General features: G+C 40.5%; 1 protein-coding gene across 5 annotated transcripts in view; it reads right to left on the reverse strand.

Annotated features, from left to right (window-relative positions):
• Positions 1-27,221, reverse strand: part of FAM13C (family with sequence similarity 13 member C) — a 160,263-nt gene that overhangs the window by 77,742 nt on the left and 55,300 nt on the right. For all 5 annotated transcript variants that reach the window (XM_010589140.3, XM_010589138.3, XM_023546974.2 and 2 more), the window contains one exon: positions 15,506-15,624. In XM_010589140.3, coding sequence (XP_010587442.1) covers positions 15,506-15,624 — 119 coding nt within the window. The remainder of the gene's footprint in view (positions 1-15,505; positions 15,625-27,221) is intronic.

The following is a 27,221-nucleotide window of genomic DNA, read 5'->3' on the forward strand; positions in this document are numbered from 1 at the left end:
ATCACGTATTCATTTAATGATATAATTGTCTCTCATGACAGTAAGCTCTATGAGGCAGGGGCCATATGAGTCTTGTTAAAATTTTATCTCTATGATCTGTCACGGTACCTGGCACATAGTGGGTATTTAAATGTTTGTTTAATAAGTTGTTAATGCTAGTGTTATGGGCAGCTGTCAATTCTGATATATTAATGATTATGATACGACTCATGCTCCATCTCCACCCCCAACCTGTGTCATGCTGTCAGGGCCTGCAAGATGAGATGACTCTCCACTCATAGTGAGGAGGCCTGCTAAGCACTAGCAAGTGGCTTTCTAAGCCCCAATTTAGAAAACTTGGGCAGAAAGAGAAAAAGGAAAGCATCCAACAAACTTTTCAGAGTGCTTTGCATAAAATCAGAGCCTTAAAGCTGAACAGTGCCTGCCTCACATCACATCTTAAGAGTTCAAGATATTCTACTGCATTCAATTGAGCCTCTGTATTAGAAAGCAACACTTGGGATACACTAATGTATACCCAGATGAATGTTGGCTGGCTGTATGAATGTTGCTTCCTGAAACTCTTTCGAAAACAAAAAGTCTATCCCAAGAGGACAACCCTCTGAGGAAAGCATTCTTCATGTACAAACAATAGCTCTATATGCAGACACAGAGAAGGTGCCAATAAATTCCAGTAATATTATTAGCAACAATAACAGCTCTCAACGTCAGTAAATATAAAGCTCCTTTCTCTAAGGAGTGTTATGGTACAGGAAAGATATTCTTTTATTGATTCTTACCAAACTTTTGTGCTAAAAACTGAGGTCAAATGTTGGGCAGCCAACTTCAAAGGTAAAGAAACCAAGGCACAGAGTTTAAAATGATTCCCAAAGAGACTACAAGCAGGAAACAGAGCTAGAAGTCAATAGACGTTCATGAACTGACTTTCCAATTCATGTACCTACTTGTCCAGATCAATCAAAGCCCATAAAGGGAACAAAGGTTTCATGGCAGGAGGCAGGACACTGGTCCCTACTAACATGCTGCCCAGTCAGTAGCTGGGACCCAAGTCCCATCAGTACACCTCCCACCTTATACTTCTCTCAAAATAAGGCTCAACTGGTAAACTTACTAAAATCAACTGGTATACTTACTAAACACCAGACCTACTCAATGCACATTTCCAGAAGGGTGGACTGGTAGCTTGTATTTAACAAGCACTTCAGAGGATTCTTAAATAGGAAACATTATCCTAAAAGTTCAAGTACCAAAGTCTGGAAGGAGGCCAGTGGCTAAAGACACTGGTGAGGGGCTTTTATGAGTACAGGCATGACTTTCTGGCCTGGCCTTCCAGGGAACACATTCTAGGAGAGGGAATGGCTGTGTCCCATAGCGAAGATACTATGAGAAACTCAGTAAACAAGGTAGCCCTGACTGCACTGGAATCCATACTTCTTACTTTGGTGAGCTGGATCAGAGCCCAAAAGCAGCCAAGACCACACGAGAGAATGGGTGGGCAGAAAGTCAGGGCCCAAGAAGTTAGTATCAGGGCTGGCAGAGGGAAGAAAAGTAGACGTAGCCATGGGCGTGGTTCAAAACATCCCACAAACCAGAAAGGAAGAGTTTGGGATGGGATGCTGGTGACAGGGGATCCAACAATTTTGTTCATGGGGACCAGGCTAGAGACAGGCCCTAATAATAAATTATTAGGCTGCTAACCAAAGGGTCGGCAGTTCGAATCCACCAGGTGCTCCTTGGAAACTCTATGGGGCAGTTCTACTCTGTCCTATAGGGTCGCTATGAGTCGGAATCGACTTGACGGCACTGGGTACTGGGTAATAATTATGAAAGAAGCACCTGATTTGCTGAGTACTTGTTGTGGCTAAGCAGGATACAGAGCTCTTTGATTGCATCATCGTATTTATTTCATTCACTTAGTCAGCAGATAATGATTAGACACCTGCTCCCTGTGCTAGGCGGTGCTCTGCCCAAGAGACAGAGTGGCTACAGCTCCGTGGACAGTTCTGCTCCCTCGCAGGTCCCTGCTATATCTCTTCACTTTTCTGCCTCAAGGTTTTTCTGAGGTAGAGACCCATTCTCTCAGCCAAGAAGTATAGGAGAGGTAACTCCCGGGGACAACCCTCAACCAATGGAGAGGAGGACTGGTGGATAAATACTCCTGCCTCCCAGAGGGATAATTCTGAGGTATTTTCTATTCAGTTTCTCAGAGAGGCCCCCCGGCGACTGCTCTCCAGTTACCAACAGTGATAACTACTCAGTAACACACCCATCACTGGCTGTTCCTCCTTCCCTGTCTTCCACTTCCTGGGATCACCTTCCAGTACCCAAGTCCTCGTATCAGGCGCTGCTTTCAGGAGAAACCTAATTTAAGAAAGTAGTGAACCACGTAGGCATAAAACTCCCTGCCTTCCTAGAACTTACAGTTGGGGAAAGAGAAAAAAATAATCACACAAATGAAGACCCAGTTCAGTGATAGATGCAGTGAAGGGCAATGCCGGTCTGAGACACAAGTAAGGGAGCCCTCCATTGATTCTGGTCTTACCAGATTTTTGTCACGCACAAATTCAACCAGGAAGAGCTAACACTTTTTGTTTTCAGTTACCTTAAGTAAATTCTCTTCTCCTACCGGTTTCAAGCTTTCCCCATATCCCCAAACTACCCCAACACAACTGACTGATTTTATCTGCCCAACACTTTTTATCTCCAATCTCACTTCTTCTGACAACAACCTGAGAAACTGGCCCTCCATCATTCCAGGTAGAGGGATGAACGTGTGACCTGAGCTAAGCCAGCTGGCTTCCCTTTCCCTGGAAGTAAAACCTTGAGCAGGAAGGAAGGTTTCTGGCACTGAATCATACAATAAGTCCCTGGGTTGCAAAGTTCCTACTTGCCTTTTAATGTTATGTTGGTTTGCCCTCACTTTGAAAACACTGAACCAACAACCCCTAACTGCAACAAATCTTCGCCACTATCACCTTCACTTGCTGCACCTGCAGCTTTTAAATCATTGAAAAGGCTTCAAGCCTTTTCTTGGACTAAAAACCAAAAAACCAAACCCGTTGCTATCAAGCCGATTGCAACTCACAGCAACCCGATAGGACAGAGGAGAACTGCCCATAGAGTTTCCAAGGAGCGCCCGGTAGAATCGAACTGCCAACCTTTTGATTAGCAGACACAGCTATTCGCTAAAAAAAAAAAAAAAAAAAAAACCCATTGCCATCAAGTCAGTTCCAACTCAAAGCTGCTAAAAAGTAAGGCTAAATAAGGACCCTATGTGCCTGTTTTGACTTACCTACAAATTCGTTCCATTCGTGACCCAGGGACTGCCTGTATTTTCATTTCCATTGCACGTCTGAAGAAACCAAAGCCCAGGGAGTTTAGGGAATTTGTCCAAGGAAGTAGCAAAGCTTGAATTAGCATCCAGGTCTGCCTACGATTTTTACACTAAAAGTTTGTTGGATATGTTTTCTCAGCCCTTCTCTGGGGCTCTATTAAGTGTGTTTGGATTTATGCAATAGGCTGGGTGTGGACAAGATTGTTTTCATTTGTTGGTGTTAAATTCAAGGCATTGTCTAAGATGCCTCTGAAGTCTGGCTACTCCTGCTTCCAGCCCTTTTTGGCCTTTCTCCTCAGGGACCCCCACCTGCATTTGAATGGGCCTTGGTATTTCCTTTGTCCCTGGCATCTGCAGGCAAAATCTCTTGTTCTCTTGAACCTCTGAGAGGCTTTCTCTGTTTAAGGGATTGAGAGGATGTTTTCTATTCACAGAGTGAAACATTCAAGGAAAGAGGTGTCTAGAATATAAGTTCTGGTCTTAAACTTCATCTGGCTCTGTAAAAATCACTTTCAATATCTGCTTTCTGGTCCCAACGACCCAAACCATAAAATTCACAATAATGATCAAAATTCCTTTTAAATTTCCCCCAGCTAGCCGAAAACAAACAAAAGCTCCTAATACCCTGCTAATGTTGTTGTTGTTGTTAGGTGCCTTCGAGGTGATTCTAACTCATAGCGACCTTATGTACCACAGAACGAAACACTGCCCAATCCTGCGCCATCCTCACAATTGTTGTTATGCCCGAGCCCATTACTTCAGCCACTGTGTCAATCCATCCCCCCATGTATGTCAGTCTGTCGTACTGTGGGGGCTTGGGTGTTGCTATGATGCTGGAAGCTATGCCACCAATATTCAGATACCAGCAGGGTCACCCATGGTGGACAGGTTTCAGCTGAGCTTCCAGACTAAGACAGACTAGGAAGAAGGACCTGGCAGTCTACTTCTGAAAAGAATTAGCCAGTGAAAACCTTGTGAATAAAAATACTCTCCTAATATTCTTATCTGCCCCAGACTAAGATATGACAGGTAAAAAACAAGGAAAGTAAGGCAACTTTACAGGATTGTAGACACTGTAACACATTTGTGATGGTTCTGTATCCTGGGCAGTACATGCTATCATTGTCTCTGCATTTATAATCTTACCACTTTTTCCAATTAAAAAATTTAGCGGGGGCTCAATGGGAAAAACTCGGAAAGCAAAAGCATAAAGAATATTTTTAAATCACTCAAAAGTAACCACCAAGAAAATGTTGATTTATGTTTTCCACTATATGTTTCTATATATTATATATTAAACAAAAACATGATTACATTGCAATTGTTATTAACGGCTTTTTATCACTTATAAATATATCAAGAACATATGCCCATGTTAATAAAAAGTTCCATAACACATGGTTTTAAATAAGGTAACCATCAAGCAGATCGGCATTTCTCAAGTGGGTGGTGGTCCATCCCCTGGGCACATTTAGGAAATTGGAAGGTTATTCGGGATTGGTACAGAGGCTGGGAATGGCAACCAGCATTCAGTGGGCTAGGGCCAAAGACGCCACAGGCCTGAGACGTGTGAGGCAACATAGAATTAGTCCACACCCCACTTGACTTTCCAACTTCCCCTGGGAGAGTTAGAGCTGGAGGCACTTTGCCCTCAGCAAATTTGAACTAGAAAACCACCAGGGCTAGTGTACTAAATAAAAGTATCAAGTGAACACACAAATATGGCAGAGGGAATTGGACTGAATTGTCTCAAATGTTCCACCATAGCCACCATCCTACGATTCCAACACTAACAGAAATCCAGCCACATGATCTTCTATGTGGTTCTCTCATAATGGTCAATTACCTATTATGTCCCTATCTTCTTCCAGGATCAGATAACTGAAAAATGTATATCCTAAATTTTATTTCAGCTAACCATTTCACATCTCGTGCCTAGACGTCCTTGGAACCTTAAGCACAAACAAAGGAAACTATAATGGATGTATATAAAGGTTATTCTATAAAGATGTTCACTGTAGCAATATCTACAATGATGAGTATCTAGAAGTAATCAAAATGTCCAATAATTTGGAATTAGTGGTGGTGCAGTGGTTAAGAGCTCAGCTGCTAACCAAAAGGTCAGCAGTTCAGATCCATCAGCTGCTCCTCGGAAACCCTATGGGGCAGTTCTACTCTTTCTATAGGGTTGCTATGAGTCAGAATCGACTTGACAGCAATGAGTTTGGGTTTTTGTTTTTTGGATATATGGTATAAGGAGCTCTGGTGGCACAGTGGTTAAGTGCTCAGCTACTAACCGAAAGGTCAGGGGTTCGAATTCACCAGCCACTCCACAGGAGAAAGATATGGCAGGCTTCTACCATAAAAGATTTACAGCCTTGGGAACCCTATGGGGCAGTTCTACTTTGTCTTATAGGGTCGCTATGAGTTGGAATCGACTCAATGCCAGCAGGTTTGGTTTTGGTTTTTTTTTATATATGGTATAACCACAGAATGAAATATTTCACAGTCGTTAAATATATTGTAAAATATTTAATGATATAGAAAAATACATTATGTGGGGAAAAAGTTGCACTGCAATGTGCCTCTAAGATTTTGTTACATATAATAAAACCTCTACATTTTGTTTATGTATGAAAAAATTTCAATCCAAAGTATGTTTTAATCCAGCCTTGGTTGAAATGAAAATACATACATATACATATACATAAAAAAAACCTTTTTTTTAAATGTATATGTATACTTTTTTATATATGGAAAGAGAAAGAAAAAGAGAGGGGGAGAGTTTTGTGTCTCCCTTTGTGTGTGTGTAGAATTTAATATAAGTCTCAAAAAGGAATAACTTTGTCGACGAATACTGTGACAGATATACTGGAGTAGCCATTCCCTTATTGGGAAGATAAAGAGAGTAAATTGAAGAATAGCTACATTCCAAGACCTCAGGAATCAGGTTTAAATTTATACATTCTGTTTCTTACAGGGTCTCCATGAGTTGGAATCAACTCAACGGCAACAGGTTTGGTTGGTTTTCTCTTATAAGGAACTCCAGTTGTACAACGGTTAGACGCTACACTGTTAACCGGAGGGTTGGTGATTCAAATCCATTCAGTTGCTTAACAGTAGAAAAGACCTGACAACCTACTCCTATAAAAATTACAGCCTAGGAAACCCTATGGGGCAATTCTACTCTGTCACATTGGGCGTCTATGAGTCACCTAACAACATTTGTCTCTTATTACATTATTGCAGTTTCTCTCCTGAATCTATTCCAGGTTAGTCAGATTTAAGTACAAAGTTTTCTGTTTGAGCTCCCAGGATTCTGATTTCTAACACAGGGCTATGATGAAATCAAAGCTTGTAAAACATGTTTCACATAGAAAATTGTATGATAGAATATTTGTTATGAAAAATCAACTGTAGTCACTTTACCCATAAATGAGCTCACTGGCCTTGTGATAATTAACCTACTACTACATTACTCAGCTAATGGTTTTATGTTAAGTAACCACACTAAAGATATTGTGTAGTCAGAAGGAGCTCTGGTCTATCTTTCTGCTCTTGAGCCTGCTTGAAATAAATAGTGTTTCTAGAAGAGTCAAATCCCACGGCATAAGGAAGGTCCTCTCATACACAATTCTTTTTTATGCCAACATCAAAACAATAGCAACAACATACGAACACATATCAGTCAAACACATAGACAATCAGAACACATATCAATCTGAGTGGTAAGATTATAAGACATTTTTATTTCCTTGGAATTTTCTGTATTTTCCAATATAACAATATTTCACTTACTTCATTCTGGTTATTTTTTTTAAATGAGAGAATGTATCTCAGTTTCCCTTTTATCATCATGACTAATCATTGTCTGGTAAATGCTAACAATTTCAAGGGGCCAAGGGCAAACTACTTAAAAAAAAAAAAAAAAAAAGAGTTTCATTCCCAAAATAATCAAGTGTGGGTTCTTTTTCAATCAGCAGTTTAAGGATTTGGTATGGGGTTCCCCCCAACAACATCAGGGGGAATTATTTTTAGCTTTGACTGCAACACCTTGTATTATTAAGCTCAAGTCTTTCCATGGCTAACTCTTCAGACATCCAGTGGTGAGTATTTTAAAAGTTAAAGCTGGAAGAGGCAGATATTACTTGGCACAAACACCTCATGTTAGAGGAGAAGATCCAAGGATTTGAGTGATGTGCCCAAGGTCACTTGACAGACATAAGAGCCTGCGTCTCCCCTTAATTGGGATTTTTTTTTTCCATTTCAAAATATTGTTTCTGCACATATATGGGTAGTGGGGTGAGGTGAAGGAGAGGCGTTACTATAGGGCTCCCTTCCTATGGAATAAAGTTTATCTTAGAACCCATTCATTACCCAAAAGCGTACCAGGGATTCTCCAGATTTGTCAAGATAAGCTGTTTTTTTGTCTCTACCTCATAGCCCTCCCCCCAGTACAACAAACAAAAACAAGACAAAACTCTGAGATTACACTCATGGGAAGAGAGGACATGCTAGTATTTCTAATCCAGTCCAGTCCAAGAAGGAAGATCTTTTTCTTTCTTATTATCAAAAATCTCTGGGTGCTCAGCCTTTTATACATTCTTTTTTTTTTTTTTAGTAAAAATCATTCAGGCCCTGCTTACCTCCAAGAAAAACATCTAAATAAGAAACAATTTGCTATTAAAACACACACACACATTGGCTATCCCAAAAATAAAAGATGAAAGGATTTACCCCCCATGGAAAAGTTGCTGCCAACAAATCTTCCTCTTTCCATATAGGAACAATGCCTCCCAATTTTTTCTTTTATCTGGAATGTCACAAAAATAGTCAAAGCCATCAAAGGCCATTATCCTTGTGACTACTCCAATCTTCAACCCCCTCCCACTGGGGACTTCCAGATGAAGAGGCTAAAGAATTCGAAAATGTAACCACCAACATTATTAGTGTTAAGACAATGCTATAGAATAGCTCCCATTTATGCAGACAAGATCTTTAAAGGCATTAAGTGTTTAATGTTGTCATAAATTTTAATACAATATTTTAAACACAAGCGAGTTAATGGCCCTCAAAAGTAAATTTACATAGCTGGATAAGAAATTCCCGACTTCATTAGAATTCAGAGGGTTTACGAAACTGGCACGGGCCTTAGCTATAAAAATTGATCAAACCAATGCATATTCATCAAGTCACTGCTCTAAATAGATGGACGGCATTCGTCTTGGTCCTATTACCAAAAAGAGTGAGAACTTAAGCAAATCAGATTCTCTGGTGTCAAACTAGAAAATAAGGGGCTTGCAGTAAGTGATTACTAAGGCTTCTTCTAGCTCCGACTAAACATGGTTCTGTAATTCTACACGGTTTGCAAAGCACCAGATACCGAGGAGCCTGCTGGAGTGGTACAATGCTCCTCCACTCAGATGCACTGAAAAAAAAAAAAAAGAAGGTCCCTATTAAAACATAAACATGTCACCTTGGAAAAGGTGGCATTAAGACATAATCAGCCATCACCTTATAAGGACTTAGCTCCAGAAACCTAGCAGATTTCCCAGGATGAGCAGGTACAGGGAAGAAAAGAATTTAAGCAGGCATTATAAATCAAGTGCCTACAGGAGCCAGACAAAGAGCATAAGTACATGGAGAAGGCAGGGTGGGAAGAGTGAAAAACTGGAGAGCTCATGTACCATCTTAAAACGACAGTTGTTTCTCAACTCCACATAATCATTGCTTTGTGGCATTGTAGGCTCTGTTGCTGTATCTTCAGGTTTTTCAAGAGACAGTCAAAATTCTGTAAAAACCCTGGATTTCTAAATATTGGCTCAAAATATTTTAAAACACTGCAAATTGAATATGACTCCGTGACAGGTAAGCATGCAGGGCACCAAATTTGAAGCCTCTGGTCTGGGATACCATACTGCCAAAGAATACAACGGGGGGTAGGGGTGGCATGACAAAAGGGAGGAGGGGCACAATGAAATAGGATGGAAGCAGCCAAAATGATACCTAACTTTGGTTCTGTTGAGGGAATTCAGAAGAACAAGCAAGCTTGGAGGTATGAAGAGGTTAGGACAGAGTTTCTAACTTTTCTGGGGTCATGAGCTCCACATGAGATTCTAATAAGTGCTTTAGAGGCTTTCCCTGGAAAAAAGAAACATATGCCATAAGCAGAATAATGGTCCCCTCCAAGATGCCCATGTCTTAATCCCTGGAACCTATAAATATGTCACCTTACGTGGTAAAAGAGACTTTACAGGTGTGATTAAATTAAGGACCTTAACATGGGAAGATTATCCTGGATTACTTTGGTGGGCCTAATCTAATCCCGTGACTTTTTAAAATCAGATCTTTCCTGGCTGTGGTCAGAGGGAGATGTGACTATGGAAGAATGGTCAGACAGATGCAACGTTGCTGGCTTTGAAGATGGAGGAAGAGGACATGAGCCAAGGCAGCCTCTGGAAGTTAGAAAAAGCAAGAAGTGGATACTTCCCTAAAGCATTCAGAAAGAAATACAGTCCTGCTGACACCTGTATTTTTAGCCCCGTGATACCCATGTTGAACTTGTATCGTATAGAACTGTAAAATATAAATGTGTTGTTTCAAGCCACAAGCTTGTGCTAATTTGTTACGGTAGCAATAGAAAACCAATGCAGTATATGTCAATTTTTTCTTTAAATTTTACTTATTTTGTTGTCGTTGTTGAGAATATACACAGCAAAACATACACCAATTCAACGGACCATTTAGTGACATTGATTACATTCTTTGCCATGTGCAACCATTCTTACCCTCCTTTTCTGAGTTGTTCCTCCCCCGTTAACATAAACTCACTGCCCTGTAAGGTTTCTATCTCATCTTTTAAGTTGTTGTTGTCAAATTTGATCCCATATAGATAGTTCTTAAAAGAGCACAATGCTCAAGGAAGACCTTTTTACTAGTTAAGCTACTGTTCAATTTTAAGAAGACTTAAGGGGATACTTTTGGGTCAAGGTTCCTAGATTATCTCAGAGCTATAGCTTCAGGGATTCATTCACTTTCCATGGCTCCAGAAAGTTTAGGCTTCATGAGAATTTGCAATTCTGCTCTGCATTTTCCCCCTATTCATCAAGATTCTTCTGTGGGATCTTCGATCAAATTGTTCAGTAATGGTAGCTGGGCACCATCCAGTTCTTCTGGTCTCATGGCAAAGAAGGCAGTTGTTCAGAGGCGATTAGCCACACATTCTATATCCTTCTCCTATTTTTTTATTCCTAACTCTCTTTCATCTTCTGTTACACCAGGTGAATAGGGACCAATCATTGTGCCTTGGACAATATATATTAATTTGTTACACTAGCAGTAGAAAACCAACACAGTGGTAGTATACTTCTACTGCTACTATAACATATTAGCATGAATTTGTGGCTTGAAACAATACATTTATTATCTTAGTTCTATAAGATAGAAGTCCAACATGGATATCATGAACAGTATTTATATATATGTATCTATCTATATACACGGTACATGTGTATATATATGTATATATTATACCAAAACCAAACCCGGGGCCATCGAGTTGATTCCAACTCATAGCGACCCTATAGGACAGAGTAGAGCTGCTGCATAGGTTTAAAATCAGAAAGGTATGTGTCAGGGTCATATCCTTTCACCATACTTTTTCAATCTGTATGCTGAGCAAATAATCTGAGAGACTGCACTATATGAAGAAGAGACAGCATCAGGATTGGAAGAAGACTCATTTATAACCTGTGATATGCAGATGACACAACTTTGCTTGCTGAAAGTGAAGATGACTTGAAGCACTTACTGATGAAGATCAAAGACTACAGCCTTCAGTATGGATTATTCCTCAACATAAAACAAAAATCCTCACAACTGGACCAATAAGCTAAATGGAAAAAATACTGGTGTTGTGAAGGGTTTCATTTTGCTTGGATCCTCCATCAATGGCCGTGGAAGCAGCAGTCAAAAAATCAAACAAAGTATTGCAGTGGGCAAATCTGCTGCAAAAGACCTCTTTATAGTGTTAAAAAAGCCAAGATGTCACTTTGAAGGCTTAGGTGCACCTGACCCAATCCATGGTATTTTTAATCGCCACATATGCATCCAAAAACTCGACAATGAATAAGGAAGACAAAAGAAGAATTGATGCCTTTGAATTACGATGTTGGTGAAGAATAATGAATATTTCATGGACTACTAGAAGAGTGAACAAATCTGTCTTGGAAAAAGTACATCTAGAATGTTCCTTAGAAGCGAGGATGATGAGACTTCATCAAAATTACTTTGGACAGATTATCAGGAGGAAGCAGACCCTAGAGAATGACATCATGCTTGGTAAAGTAGAGGGCCAGCGAAAAAGAGAAAGACCCTCAATGAGATAGACTGACATAGTGGCTGCAACAATGGGCTCAAACATAGCAATGAATGTGAGGATGGCACAGGGCTGGGCAGTATTTCATTCTGTTGTACATAGGTCATTGTGAATTGGAACCAACTCAATGACACTTAACAACAAAGCAACATATATACACACAAACTTTTTCAAGAACATTCATAGACTTCCCTGCAGCTTAGGCACAAGTAAGGGCTTCCTGTCCTAGAAAGAGCCCGACACAAGATCCTCTGAGAGGTATAGGTACCAAACTATTTCTTCTTGGCTTGTATGGGAAGATCAATACCCACCCCACAGGATGACCTCACTCAGCTCCAAAATCTCACTTCTACAAGGATGTAATCAGTCTCTGAGGACTTTCTATTCCTTCAAGTCTCACCCAAATAAAGAGTGACCCCTTGACAACTCCTTGCTGCAGAAAGATCTTTCTTCCCTTTCTCACAGTGTTCATTATGTTAGCAACATTCTCACCCTCTCCCCAGGAAGGGGGCACTTTACACCTGCTGAGGTCTGACTTTGAGTCAGACCTAGGTCTGGCGTGTCCTGTTACAGTATCATGTCTCTATCTAGATCGTACTGGGCACGATATCCCTGAACCTGGCTACATGCTGGCTCAAATCGGAAGAGGAATGTTATTAGGAATGTGAGCTACCTAATTCAAAGTTGTTTTTAGCTTCAGATCACATTTCACCAGCTCATAAAATTTCACAATCTCTCTATGTTTTGAGTGGATTTTTTTTTTTAAGTTCCATTAGAATGTTTCTAGGTGATGCCACCATGGTTCTGGTAAATAACTGTAGTTTAAAGGCTACCATCCCAATATAAATGCTAAACCTAACAGTATGACATATAACTGCCCTAACATAACCCCTGATGAGTGACTTAACATCAGATTCTTTGATTGATGACATGGTGCACAGAACATTCTGGAATGCTGCCAGCTGGAAAGCTAGATACTGTGAAAGCAGGGCATGGAGGTTAAAGAGAAAGGGGAGAAAAGGACTAGAAGGTATTTGGGATTCTATGGAAGTTTGCTAAGGAGTAGAGGAAGAGAGGCCAGATCCGCTTGTGTGAGAAGCAGCAGCTAATCTATTGAGGACTGGAAGAAAATATCAGCTTAATGAGGAAAGGCTGCCCCGTGACCCTGTATTTGGTTTCTTTCTTAACACAGAGTGCATAGGAGGTCTAAGAGGCTCCTAAAACATTATTCAAACTTTTGTGGTATGTGCATTTTTTTTTTTTTTTCTGATGAAGATTGTCATAGGTCTCCGAGAACCTGAATAAAGCTGTCAAAAAAAACCATTGTGGTCAAATCAATTCTGATTCATAGCGACCCTATAAGACAGAGTAGAACTGCCCTATAGAGTTCCAAGGAGCGGCTGGTGGATTGCAACTGCTGACTATTTGGTTAGCAGCTGACCTCTTAACCACTGTGCCACCAGGGCTCCGAAAAAACCTGTAACCCCCCAAAACTGAAGAACTGCTGCTCCGTGTTTCCTCATCTGAACTATTCTTATTTAATACTGTTAAAAAAAAAAAAAATACTGTTAGCTCTTAATTATTCCTATGGGAAAGATTTCCACCATAGAATCCTGTTCCATCTCTGACTTTCCCTCTGGCGATAGTGAAGTTAAAAGTTACCTTTGCCACCACAGATGGGACATAAAGTGGTTTTAACTTTAGCAAACATCAGCATCTTTGAGAAAATAAATTACTAATACTCTGTTTTTCCATCAGCCCCTGTCCAATTCCCACCCCAAAAGACCACCTACGTTCCACCCACATATATGAATGACTTAGTCTTGTTTTTTGTCTTGTTTCTTGCTATTTTGAAATATACATGTGAATATAAAACAAGAAAATTAACACTCGCTGCCTTGAAGTCAGTTCTGAAGCACAGAGACCCTATAGGGCAGAGTAGAACTGCCTGACCCATAGGGTTTCCAGGCTGTAATCTTTATGGAGGCAGGCTGCCACATCTTTCTCCCATGGAGCAGCTGGTGGACTTGAACTACCAACCTTTCAGTGAGCAGCCAAACACTATAACCACTGTGCCACCAGGGCTCCTTGCATGTGAACGTAGTTGGCCTTATTCTTGCTGGGGTAGCAGAGTCCTGGTGGTGCAGTGGTTAAGAGCTTAGCTGCTAACCAAAAGGACAGCAGTTGGAATCCACCAGCCACTCCTTGGAAACTCAATGGGGCAGTTCTACTCTGTCCTATAGGGTCACTATGAGTCAGAATCGACTTGATGGCAACGGGTTTGGTTTACTATTTTTTTTACTCTTGCTGGGAGAGGCAGTCACCAGGCTAGTGGCAGAACACAGGGTCACCACCTAAATTGATTCTAAACCAAACCAAACCCATTGCCATAGAGCCTATTCCAACTCGTAGCAACACAGGACAGAGTGGAACTACCCCATAGGTTTCCAAGGCTGTAGTCTTTACATAAGCAGACTGCCACATCTTTCTTTCAGAGAGTGGCTGGTGGATTCTAATGGCTGACCTTTTGGTTAGCGGCCAACACTTAACCATCGCACCCCACCAGTGTTCTTTCAAATTGATTCTAGCAAACCTAAAACAACTTTATTACAAGGAAGCCTCAAGTAGGAGGAAGAATGTCCTGATCAGCAGAGAAATGACATGGTTGAGTCCAGCAGGTGTTACCTGAGGTCAAGTAAGAATAAGCAGATCAGAGATGGCAACTTGTGAAGAAGCCTATAAAAATGTCCATGAATCCAGCAAGAGAGTGGGCCACTTTGCCTTTAGTGTCCCCTCAACCCCTTTGAAGCTCTTGATTCTAAATTTAGTATTCTAGGCATTTTAAAGTACAATTGCCCAGCACATCCAATCATCCCTGTAGTTGTTGATTTACTTAAAATGTGCTGCCTTAGAAAAAATTTGTAAAGGTCATACTAAGAAGTATACCATTCCCTTTCCACTGAGAGGGCTGTGAATACTCCCGTACACAAGATCCTACAAAGACAGCTGACATAACTAGGGGTTGAATTCTTTCTTCTGTTTATTTCCAGAAGAGACTTTCCATAGACAGCTGCAATGCCAGTCTCCCATCAGAATGCAATGCCAACCTTTCCTCAGGCAGCTTTCCATCCACGCATTTGGCCCGGCTCCTGGGCTGACTCCAGGAGGTCTAGTAGACCAGAGAGCCTGCCCAGGGGCTATATCAGAGCTTAATGGCACCACTTGGGTCAGAACAGAAGCTGCATCTGCCATGCCATAAGTCAGACATTTGTAGGTTCAAATTCTGGCCCAGCCTTTTTCTACCTGTGAAACATTAGGCAAGTGCCTTAATGTCTCTTGGCCAGACTCAGGCCGCCCCCCCATAACATGGGGCTGTGAGTGCCAGCTTTATGAGGAAGTTCCAAAGGCTAAATTAGATAAAGGGCAAATCTTCTCTAACAAGAAGATGCCTGCACTGTCATCTCTAATCATCATTATCATGGAGGAAAGCCTCGTCACCTCTCATGTGGAGTGAAAGAAGGCAGAAAGAATAAAGTCTGCCTGTCTCCCTCCCCTCTGAGCCTTACCACTGAATATCGGCAAACTGCAGACCAAGTTGATATTTTATATTCCTCTTTAACTCAGACTCAATGATTCTCCTTCCAGGCCCCTTCAAGTAGATTCTCCGACTGTCAGTAACACCAAGGAAAGTCAGAAGAAAGCCTGAACCCTTGCGTAGAGGTGGCAGGTACATGCATTAGCATTTTTGTGAAATGAAGCCCAGGCACAGCGCTACTTCCAACAAAATGGCCCACCTTGGTTGAAGTTGCACTGTTTCTTGGCACCTGAAGGTGTTGTTTTGTGGATTCTCATGAGCTGGCGTTCCTGCTCTCCCCTGACACTCCAACTGGCCAGGCGCCAGGTGCTCTGTCTCCTGTAAGAAGCAACAACAGGAGTAGACGAGCTGTCAGCAGTGATGAGTTCCATGGGATTCTTTGGCTCCATGTGGGGATGGGGGCTGCAGGGCAGGGCAGCAGTGCTATACAGCACACTCTGCTGACTGTCATGAGAGAAGGGAGCCAGTTCAGTGACCTGGAACTTAAAACACCTCCTTCTATTAGTCAGTTGGTACAAGATTAAAAAACAAATGGTAGTGAAGAAAAAAAATTATTTTAACTAATTTCCAAAAGAAATGATATAACCATACAATGAAAAATTCGAAGCTATTAATAATGTTGCTGTAGAAGAGTATTTAATTAAAAGATACGCATGAAAATGAAAATTTATAGAACAATTTCATAGCATAAGCCCAGTTTTGCAAAAATGAACATACACACACTTGCGTGGGCACACACAGATTTGGATGATAGGAACCAAAATCTTAACAGTGACTAACTCTGAGATGGCATATTGTTTGGTTTTTTCTTTTGGGGGCTCATCTATATTTTCTTAATTTTCTGCAATGAACATACATTATTTCTCTAATTAGAAAGAAATATGTGAATTTGAAATCTGAAGAACCAGTCATCTTTTGAACTCTGTCTTAGTTAACTAGTGCTGCTATAACAGAAATACCACAAGTGGATGGCTTTAACAAACAGAAATTTATTCTCTCACAGTCTAGGAGACTAGAAGTCTGAATTCAGGGCACCAGCTCCAGGAGAAGGCTGTCTCTCTCTATCAGCTCTGGAGGAAGGTCCTTGTTATCAGTCTTCCCCTGGTCTAGGAGCTTCTCATCACAAGGACTCCTGGCTCTTGTTTCTTGGTGGTATGAGGTCCCTCTCCTTCTCTTTTTTATATCTCAAAAGAGACTGACTCAAGATAAGCCTAATAATCCTATAGATTGAGTCCTGCCTCATTAACATTATAGAGGTAGGGTTTACAACACAGAGCATAATCACATCAGATAACAAAATGGCGAACTACCATACACAACTAGGAATCATGGCCTAGTCAAGTTGACACACATTTTGGGGGGTCACAGTCCAACCCATAACAAACTCCAAATCCCAAACATGCATAATCTCTCTCTTTCCCCCATTCCCTCTCCCTGCCTTCCTTTCCCCACCTATCTGTCATACGCACACATACGTTACTGCCATCGGCTATGCTGCATCAAAGAAACCACTACATAGGTCATCCCATGATGTAATCTACTCATTAATTTATAAAAACTCCAGATGCAAAACTCTCTAGAGAATATCACAAAAACACTCAAGCTAAAACTAACGTGGATTCAATACAAGGACCAAAACCAAAACCCAGTGCCGTTGAGTTGATTCCGACTCATAGCGACCCTAAGGACAGAGTAGAACTGTCCCATAGAGTTTCCAAGGAGCGCCTAGCGGATCCGAGCTGCCAACCCTTTGGTTAGCAGCCGTAGCACTAAACCACTTTGCCACCAGGGTTTCCAATAAAAGGACACACAGACCAAAAATGAATGATTTATATACAGCTAGCAGTTGAATTACTGGTCTTAGAGCCATTTCAAACCTCTGACAACTTTTTCTTAGGATAAAATAGACCCTTTTTACCAAACAACAAAAATTTTACCTGAAAAATGAGATTCTAAAACCAAAATTGGTTATTTCTATCAGAAATTCAGTCAATCTAGATGGGTTGGCAATTCGAATCCGCCAGGTGCTCCTTGGAAACTCTACGGGGCGTTCTACTCTGTCCTATAGGGTCGCTATGAGTCGGAATTGACTCGACGGCACTGGATGGGTTCTGGGTTAGATGACTAGTGTCATACAGTGAACATACTCAAGTGACGCAGGCGATCCGTGTGGTATTTTGTGGTGTCAGTGGAGACCCAGCCCCTCTACTAGGGGTGTGGGCTGAAGTGAGTAAAAGTAACAATGTGCCAGGTGTCTCAGATATCAATTTCAGAAAACACTAGAATAAACTGGTGGGACTGTTTGCCAGTAGTCATTCCAAGCTCCTAAAACAAAATTATATGAATGCCTTCCTGTCATAGATTGAATTGAGTACCCCAAAAATGTGTGTTGAAATCCTAACCCTTGTAACCTGTAAATGTGGTCCTGGTTGAAAATAGAGATTTTCTTAATAAATACAGAAATATTGTTATGTTACTGAGGTCATACCAGTGTAGGGTCGATCTTAAATCTAATCACTTCTGAGTAATAAGAAGAACAGAATAGACACAGACACACAGGGTAAGATGCCATATGAAAACAGACACACACAGTAGATTCATCTACAAACTCCAAGGATTAGAGGTTACAAGATGCTGATATAGACAAAGAGGGGTCACCCTCAAGACTCATGCCCTGAATTCAGGCTTCTAGTCTCCTGAACTGTGAAAATTTCTGTCCTTTAAAGCCACCCACTTGTATATTTTGTTATGACAGCACTAGGTAATTAAGACACTCCCTGATTAAAAAGTAAAAGAGAAAATAGGAAGAGAAGCAGAGCTGAGGGAAAAGACTAAATTAGGCCTACTAAGATCCTTTCTTTGATTCCATTTTTCTTCCCCAGGCTCCAGGAGACAATTCACATGAAAGCTTTTCACTAATATGCAATAGTCACATATACTTAGCAGGTACTTACGAAAAATTCTGTAGATACCCAACTACTGGTCAAATTTCCACAAACAATCATTTCCAAATGAGACAGCTGTGCTCTGCTACTTTTAGGCATGTGAGCTTGGGCAAGTTACATAAATTATCTGGGCCTCAGTTTCCTTGTCTGTAAAATGGGAAGTCATTAGTATTTCTTTTGGTGACTGTCGACTCTAGGCACACAGGGAATGGTAAATATTAATAATGATAATATTCCTTTTATTAAATATTCTGTTAAAGTTTGCTGCTATGAAACTAGTGTTAAGAAAATCCTTGGAGACTCAATTCAAAGGAACTCAGCAAAAGAATACCTATTTTTTTGTGGTGGAATGCTTATTCCAAGTTTCTATACTAATTATGATATTATTTTAAACATCATACTGAGAAGCCTCAATACTTCTAGGCCTTAAGAAATGGTCTTTCTAATCTCTAAAACATTTAATATAGAAATTTCTGATTGATTAAAACTTTACCATTTAGGAAAGAGGACTTTGGGTTTTTTTTCAAAGGCGATTTTTTTTTTTTTTAATTTTTATTGTGCTTTAAGTAAAAGTTCACAAATCAAGTCAGCCTCTCATACAAAAACTTATGTATGCCTTGCTATACACTCCTAGTTGCTCTCCCCCTAACGATACAGCACACTTTCCACTCTCTATTTTCGTGTCCATTTGGTCAGCTTCTGACCCCCTCTGCCCTCTCATCTCCTCTCTAGACAGGAGCTCTCCACATAGTCTCATGAGTCTACTTGATCCAAGAAGCTCACTTTTCATCACTATCATTTTCTATCCCATAGTCCAGTCCAATCCCTGTCTGAAGAGTTGGCTTTGGGAATGGTTCCTGTCTTGGGCTAACAGAAGGTCTGGGGACCAGGACCTCTGGGGTCCTTCTAGGCTCAGGCAGACCATTAAGTTTGGTCTTTTTAAGAGAATTTGAGGTCTGCATCCCACTGCTCTCCTGCTCCCTCAGGGGTTCTGTGTTTCCCTATCAGGGCAGTCTTCAGTTGTAGCTGGGCACCATCTGGTTTTTCTGATCTCAGTCTGATGTAGTCTCTAGTTTAGGTAGCCCTTTCTGTCTCCTGGGCTCATAATTACCTTGTGTCTTTGGTGTTCTTCATCTCCTTTGCTCCAGGTGGGTTGAGATCAGTTGAGGCATCTTAGATGGCCACTTGCTAGCGTTTAAGACCCCAGACGCCACTCTCCAAAGTGGGATGCAGAATGTTTTCTTAATCGATTTTATTATGCCAATTGATTTAGATGTGCCCTGAAACCATGGTCCCACCAACCCCTTCCCCTGCTATGCTGGCCTCCGAAGCATTCAGTTTATTCAGGAAACTTCTTTGCTTTTGGTTTAGTCCAGTTGTGCTGACCTCTCCTGTACTGTGTGTTGTCTTTTCCTTCACCTAAAATAGTTCTTATCTACCATCTAATTAGTGAAAACCCCTCTCCCTCATTCCTCTCCGCTCTCATAACCAAACCAAAACCAAACTCAGTGCTGCTGAGTCGACTCCAACTCACAGTGACCTTATAGGACAGAGTAGAGCTGCCCCACAGAGTTTCCAAGGAGTGCCTGGTGGATTCAAACTGCCGACCCTTTGGTTAGCAGCTGTAGCACTTAATCACTACGCCACACTCCCATAACCAACAAAGAATATTTTCTTCTCTATTTAAACTATTTTTCGAGTTCTTATGATAATGGTCTCATACAATATTTGTCCTTTTGCAACTGATTAATTTCGCTCAGTAAAATGCCTTGCAGATTCCTCCATGTTATGAAATGTTTCACAGATTCATCATTGTTCTTTATTGATGCATAGTATTCCATTGAGGGAATATGCCATAATTTATTTATCCATTCATCCATTGATGGGCACCTTGGTTGCTTCCATCTTTTTGCTATTGTAAACAGTGCTGCAATGAACGTGGGTGTGCGTATATCTGTTCGTGTAAAGGCTCTTATTTCTCAACGATATATTCCAAGGAGTGGGATTGCTGGATCCTATGGTAGTTCTATTTCTAGCTTCTTAAGGAAGCACCAAATTGATTTCCAAAGTGGTTGTACCATTTGACATTCCCACCAGCAGTGTATAAGTGTTCCAGTCTCTCCACAACCTCTCCAATATTAATTATTTTGTGTATTTTGGATTAATGCCAGCCTTGTTGGATGGAATCTCACTGTATTTTTGATTTTCATTTCTGTAAGGGCTAATGATTGTGAGCATTTCCTCATGTATCTGTTAGCTCCTTCAATGTCTTCTTTAGTGAAGTGCCTGTTTATTTCATTCACCCATTTTTTAATTGGGTTATTTGTCTTTTTGCAGTTGAGTTTTTGCAGTATCATGTAGATTTTAGAGATCAGATGCTGCTCAGAAATGTCATAGCTAAAAACATTTTCCCAGTCTGTAGGTAATCTTTTTACTGTTTTGGTGAAGTCTTTGGATGAACATAGGTGTTTGATTTTTAGGAGCTCCCAGTCCTTTAGTTTCTCTTCTGCATTGTTAATAATGTTTCATATACAGTTTATGTCATGTATTAGGGCTCCTAGTATGTCCTTATTTTTTCTTCCATGATCTTTATCATTTTAGATTTTATATTTAGGTCTCTGATCTATTTTGAGTTAGTTTTTGCACATGGTGTGAGGTATGGGTCTTGTTTCATTTTTTTGCAGATGGATATCCAGTTTTGCCAGCACCATTTGTTAAAAAGACTGTCTTTTCCCCATTTAACTGACTTTGGGCTTTTTTCAAATATCAGCTGCTCATATGTGGATGGATTTATGCTGGATTCTCAATTTTGTTCCATTGGTCTATGTATCTATTGTTGTACGAGTACCAGGATGTTTTGACTGCTGTGGTGGTATAATAGGTTCTAAAATCAGGTAGCGTAAGGCCTCCTACTTTGTTCTTCTTTTTCAGTAATGCTTTACTTATCTGGGGCCTTTTTCCCTTCCATATGAAGTTGGTGATTTGTTTCTCCATCACATTAAAAAATGTCATTGGAATTTGGATGGGAATTGCATTGTATCTATTAATGGCTTTTGGTAGAACAGACATTTTTACAATGTTAAGTCTTCCTATCCATGAGCAAGGTATGTTTTTCCACTTAGGTAGGTCTCTTTTGGTTCTTGCAGCAGTGTCTTGTAGTTTTCTTTGTGTAGGTCTTTTATGTCTCCGATAAGATTTATTCCTAAGTATCTTATCTTCTTGGGGGCTACTGTAAATGGTATTGATTTGGTGATTTCCTCTTCAATGTTCTTTTTGTTGGTGTAGAGGAATCCAACTGATTTTTGTGTGTTCATCTTGTATCCTGATATGTTGCTGAACTATTAGTTTCAGTAGTTTTCTTCAGGATTCCTTAGGGTTTTCTGTGTATAAGATCATGTCATCTGCAGATAGAGATACTTTTTCTACTTCCTTGCCAAACTGGATGCCCTTTATTTTTTTATCTAGCCTAATTGCTCTGGCTAGGACCTACAACACAATGTTGAATAAGAGCGGTGATAAAGGGCATCCTTGTCTGGTTCCCGACCTCAAAGGCAATGCTTTCAAACTCTCTCCATTTAGGATGATGTTGGCTGTCAGCTTTGTATAAATGCCCTTTATTATGTTGAGGAATTTTCCTTCTATTTCTATTTTGCTGAGAGTTTTTATCATGAATGGGTGCTGAACTTTGTCAAATGCCTTTTCTGCATCAATTGATAAGATCATGTGCTTTTTGTCTTTTGTTTTACTTATATGATGGATTACATTAATTGTTTTTCTAATGTTGAACCATCCCTGCATAAAAAAAAATCATAGCTGGTATGAATCCCACTTGGTCATGGTGAATTATCTTTTTGATATGTTGTTGAATTCTATCAGCTAGAATTTTGTTGAGGATTTTTGCATCCAAGTTCATGAGAGATATAGGTCTGTAATTTTCTTTTTTGTTGTGTCTTTACCTGGTTTTGGTATCAGGGATATGCTGGCTTCATAGAATGAGTTTGGGACTATTCTGTCCTTTTCTATGCTCTGAAATACCTCAAAGGCATATTTTAAACAATTCTTTGAACCCTAGAGTTTGACAAAGACCAGCTGAAAAAGGGAAGAGAAGGGACAAAGGACAAATAAGCTATACATTGCCTGACTCCCCTGAACTAACAATTTACCTTGGGCATAAGTAAGAGAGGCTATGTAGAAAGTGCTCCCTTAAATTACACAGCTCAGGGGTCTCGGAGCATTCCAAGAGCAGAACTTCTCTCTGAAATGAGTAGATAAGGAGTTCTGGGGACAGTTGACAATCAAGTCTCTGATTTGTATGGAGAAAAAAGTAGCACCGTCAGCTGTGCTTCTTTGCAGACTAAGAATTTCAAAGTTCAACATGGTATACAGGTGGGGATGAATAAATAGGTAAGGAGCTTGGTACAAATCACGCTGGATATTGATGAGCAGCGCAGGCTCTGATGTGAAATATATGCATGACCGTGATAATATATGCTGCCTTTGGCAATGTCAAAAAGTTAGATCCAACACTCTGATTGCCAACCCCCCCTCAGAAATTCAAGTCCAGCCTCTCTCAGAAAACACTGAATGTGTTCTTCCTTTCCAAACTCTTTTTGAGCTTGAAAATCTTTTGTTCATAACAAATGGTATAAACGCTTTTTTTTTTTTTTAGTTTAATCTCTTTCACTGTACTGTCTCTTCCTGGAAACCCCCCACCATGTGGGTCAACAGGCCCAGCTAAGCCCACCTGGGAATAGACGACAGCCTTCAGATGAGTCTAGCTCTCAGGCCTCAAGTCTTCCAGCTGAGGCATCAGGGAGCAGAGACAAGATCTCCCTACGGTGCCTAAGTGAATTCCTGGCCTACAGAAACCATGAGAGACACTAAATGATTATTGTTATTGTAGGTCTCTAAGTTTTGGGGTTATTTGTTATGCAGCAATAGGTAACTAAAACATCACCACCTTTCTTCTATTCTAAGATATTATCAAGTATAAATGCCACCATCAACTTGATTAAATAACAACTTTAAAAAAACAACAATGACAAACAATACCCCACTGAGTACCCATCAATTTTAAGGTACACGCAAATTTCAGAAATGTGAAAGTACAAAAAGAGGGGTGTGTCAGCAATAAGGAACTAAGGCACATGCCCAGCAGAGCTCAACACTGTGAATGACACAAAAGAAGTCTTCTCAAGGGGACACACTCAGAAAAAGCAAGCTCAAGAGTTTAATCTGGAAGACTCATAGTGAATAGAGAGGTAAAACCCAATACTTAGTGTCTTAGTCATCTAGTGCTCCTATAACAGAAATACCACAAGTGGATAGGTTTAACAAAGAGCTTATTTTCTTAGAATAAAGTAGGCTAAAAGTCCAAATTCAGAGCATTGGCTCCAGGAGAAGGTTTTATCTCTCTGTCTGCTCTGGAGGAAGGTCCTTGTCCTCAATCTTTCCCTGGTTGAGGAGCTTCTCAGGCACAGGGACCCTGGGCCCAAAGGACACACTCTGCTCCCGGTGCTGCTTTCTTGGTGGTATGAGGTCCCCAGCTCTCTGCTTGCTTCCCTTTCCTTTTACCTCTTAAGATAAAAGGTGGCACAGGCCACACCCCAGGGAAACTCCCTTTACCTTGGATCTGGGAGATGACCTGAGTAAGGGTGGTGTTACAATCCCACCCTAATCCTCTTAACATAAAATTACAATCACAAAAAGGAGGACAACCACACAATACTGGGAATCATGGCCTAACCAAGTTGATACACACATTTTTGGGGGGACATAATTCAATCCACGACAGTTAACCCCAATTTAAAAAAATAATCTTATGCTTTCCCTTAAGGAGGAAAGAAGAAGGAAAAGGGATACCATTCATATGGTATTAATAGAACAGTAGCTTTCAAAGGTATTGTATTACTAACGGAAACCTTGCTGGTGTAGCGGTTAAGTGCTATGGCTGCTAACCAAACTGTTGGCAGTCTGAATTCACCAGTTACTCCTTGCAAACTCTATGGGGTGGTTCTACTCTGTCCTATAGGGTCACTATGAGTGGGAATTAACTCCATGGCAACGGGTATTACTAACTGCCATTTATTCATAAGTACATAAATGAAATATTGATATATATATATATATCAAATGAGAACAGTAAGACTCAATCATATTTATCTGCCTTCATAACAGAGATTTACCAGACACATGAGAAAACATGACTCACCCTCTCAGTGTGCTAGATCTGTTCCAGTTGGACTCTACCAGCTGGCCAGTGTCAAGGTTAACCAGAGATGCCAAGGAAAATCCTTATAGTTGATAATGTACTTATGGGTGAAGAGAGTTAACCTTTTCTCCCTGTGCTTCCTTCTGTATACCTGGCCCATAGTAGTTGCTCAATAGTTGATGAATGACTGATCAAATAACACAAAGAAGTGGTGGATAGAAAAAAGGAGATGTGTAGAAGGGAACTTCTGGGTAGGAGCTAACTAGGTAAGAAATCCCTGCACAATTCCAAATTACGCCACTAATATTAAACGTTATTCTTTGTTTTTAAATCCTATCCCCAAAGTACGACTGATGAAGAAGTATTCTCCATATTTAGGATAGAAGAGCACTGAGACAAAACAGCTAAGAGAGTTGCTTGAATGAAGGGGACTGCTCATAAATTCTATCCCAATATATAACTAATCATGAGACACTTTCCGAGTTTGATAAAGACCAGCTAGACTACATCAGGTTACAGGTTTAAAAAAACCTCTCAGTAAATAATTATACCTTGAATGATTATCACAGACAATTAACATTTTACTCCCTGAAGCTCTAAAATCTGGTCTTGGTCTTGTAGTCTTCTGGTCTTGTGATCTCCCAGATCACATTGTTTTTGTGTTGTTGTTGTGTGCCCTCTAGTAATTCCAATTCATAGCGACCCTATAGGACAGAGTAGAACTGCCCTATAGGGTTTCCAAGAGGTGGTTGGTGGATTTGAGCTGCCAACCTTTTGGGAGCAGCCTGAGCTCTTAATCACTTTGCCATCAGCCCTCCAGATCACATTGTACAAGGCACTTAACCACTCTTGAGATTAAATGCAAAGACAAAAGGAATTTAACAACTCAAGAATGTTTGTTACCCTGGGCAGAATGGGAAAACTAAAATAATTTCTTTTCTTTTCTTTTAAATGTGATTGTGAGATGGTAAGTTCCAAGCTGACAAAAATGAGTTCCTCCACCCTTGCTACCTACTGTGTCCCAAGTCCTGCCTTAGGTGGAGTTATTTGTTCGTTCTTTGTTATATGCAAGAGTAATAAAATTGACTGTGTTTCTGAGATATAAAGAATAATAAGATATTGTCATTTAGGTCATTTCTGAACCACGGACAGAGGCTAGAATAGTGTACATTGTGACGAGAGAAGCTATGTGTGAGCCTGAAAGACTCAAAACCTCGACTTAGTTAAGCCAAAATTAGCTGTCCCTAAGAAGGGATGGTGAAATGCTATAATGGTATTCCATCTTGTTGGGATTTTAGTGAGTTCGGCTGACTCCTGTGGAAGTTGGAAGGAACAAAGAATCGAGCTTCGATCTAATGGCATGGTCATTGTCTCACACCCTTCCAAATTCGCCATTGGTACAAACCGTTAGCTCAGAAAAAAGAATTTTCTATCCTAATCCAAGTCCTTTCCCATCTCTTCCAGTTTGCCAACCAGAAAATTACTCTTGAGTCTCAAAGACAAATGCATCCTCGAAAACTTCCTCCTGAGATGCAATCAAAGCCATAAGTCTCTTCATCTTTTTACACTGGAGGGTTTCCCTGGACCCGTTATAGTCTGAGGTTGATAAACTTTATTTCCCGCAATGGCTGGCTTAAATTAAACGGTCTTAGAAAGAACTGGGGAAACCCTGATAGCGTAGCGGTTAAGCCACGGCTGCTAACCAAAAGGTCGGCACTTCGAATCCACAGGCACTCCTTAGAAACCCTATGGGGGAGTTCTACTCTATCCTATCGGGTCACTACGAGTTGGAATCAACTAGAGGGCAGTTGGCTTAGGTTAAGAAAGAATTGGAGCCCTGGTAGTGCAGTGATTAAGAGCTATGGTGAGCTACAGCTGCTAACCAAAAGGTCAGAATTTCGAATCCACCAGCCACTGCTTGGAAACCCTACGGAGCCGTTCTACCCTGTCCTATAGGGTCACTATAAGGCAGAATCAACTCGAACACAATAGGTTTGGTTTTGTCTTATAAGGACTTACTCCATTGCTGATAACAACGCCTTGCATTTATGGTAGCACCTTTCTCCCAAGAGCTCTAATTGCTATGTGATTAATACATGTGACGTCTCCCTAGTTTGGAAGAGCAGACAAATTCTGCTCTTAGGTTCAACTGGGGGAAAGTGTTATAAATCTTCTCTACTCAGTAACACCCTAGAGTTCCTCTTACCTTAAACCTACCCAAGCCCATGAAATTGGCTTAAAGACACTCTGAATAATTGGGGAATTTGAAAGACTTTTTTCTCCCTGATTAAAAGAATTGTTGGATTTTTACAGTCATTTCATAACTAGGGGAAAAGGAGGTCTTGGAAGAGTTGACTTAAATTTTCTTTCAAAAGTTTGTGTTTATTACTTAAAATATTACGGCCCTTTAAGAAATAGGGGACTTAGAGAAAAGCTTCTTCAGAATTACTTTTAAAATACCTTCTGGATACCTGAGTCACTGTTTCAGCAAAGAAGTAAAATAAAGCATGGAGGAAGGCAGGCGTGAGTTCAAAATCTACAGGTATCCTCGTAGTAGCTATGTGATCTTGGGTAAATAATCCATCTCTTCTGATCCTATTTTCTTATTTGTAAAATGGAGATAATATCCAGTTTTCTGCTTTGCTGAAAGAATTTCTAGTAGAAAGTAGACATTTAAATCATGTTGTCTACCTTATCCACTTTCCAAATCACATTCTGAGTGAGTGATCTGTAAAAGGCACTAAACTAGGCACTTTTTA

The sequence above is a fragment of the Loxodonta africana genome, chromosome 16 (genome assembly GCF_030014295.1).
Source record: "Loxodonta africana isolate mLoxAfr1 chromosome 16, mLoxAfr1.hap2, whole genome shotgun sequence".
Classification (NCBI taxonomy): domain Eukaryota; kingdom Metazoa; phylum Chordata; class Mammalia; order Proboscidea; family Elephantidae; genus Loxodonta; species Loxodonta africana.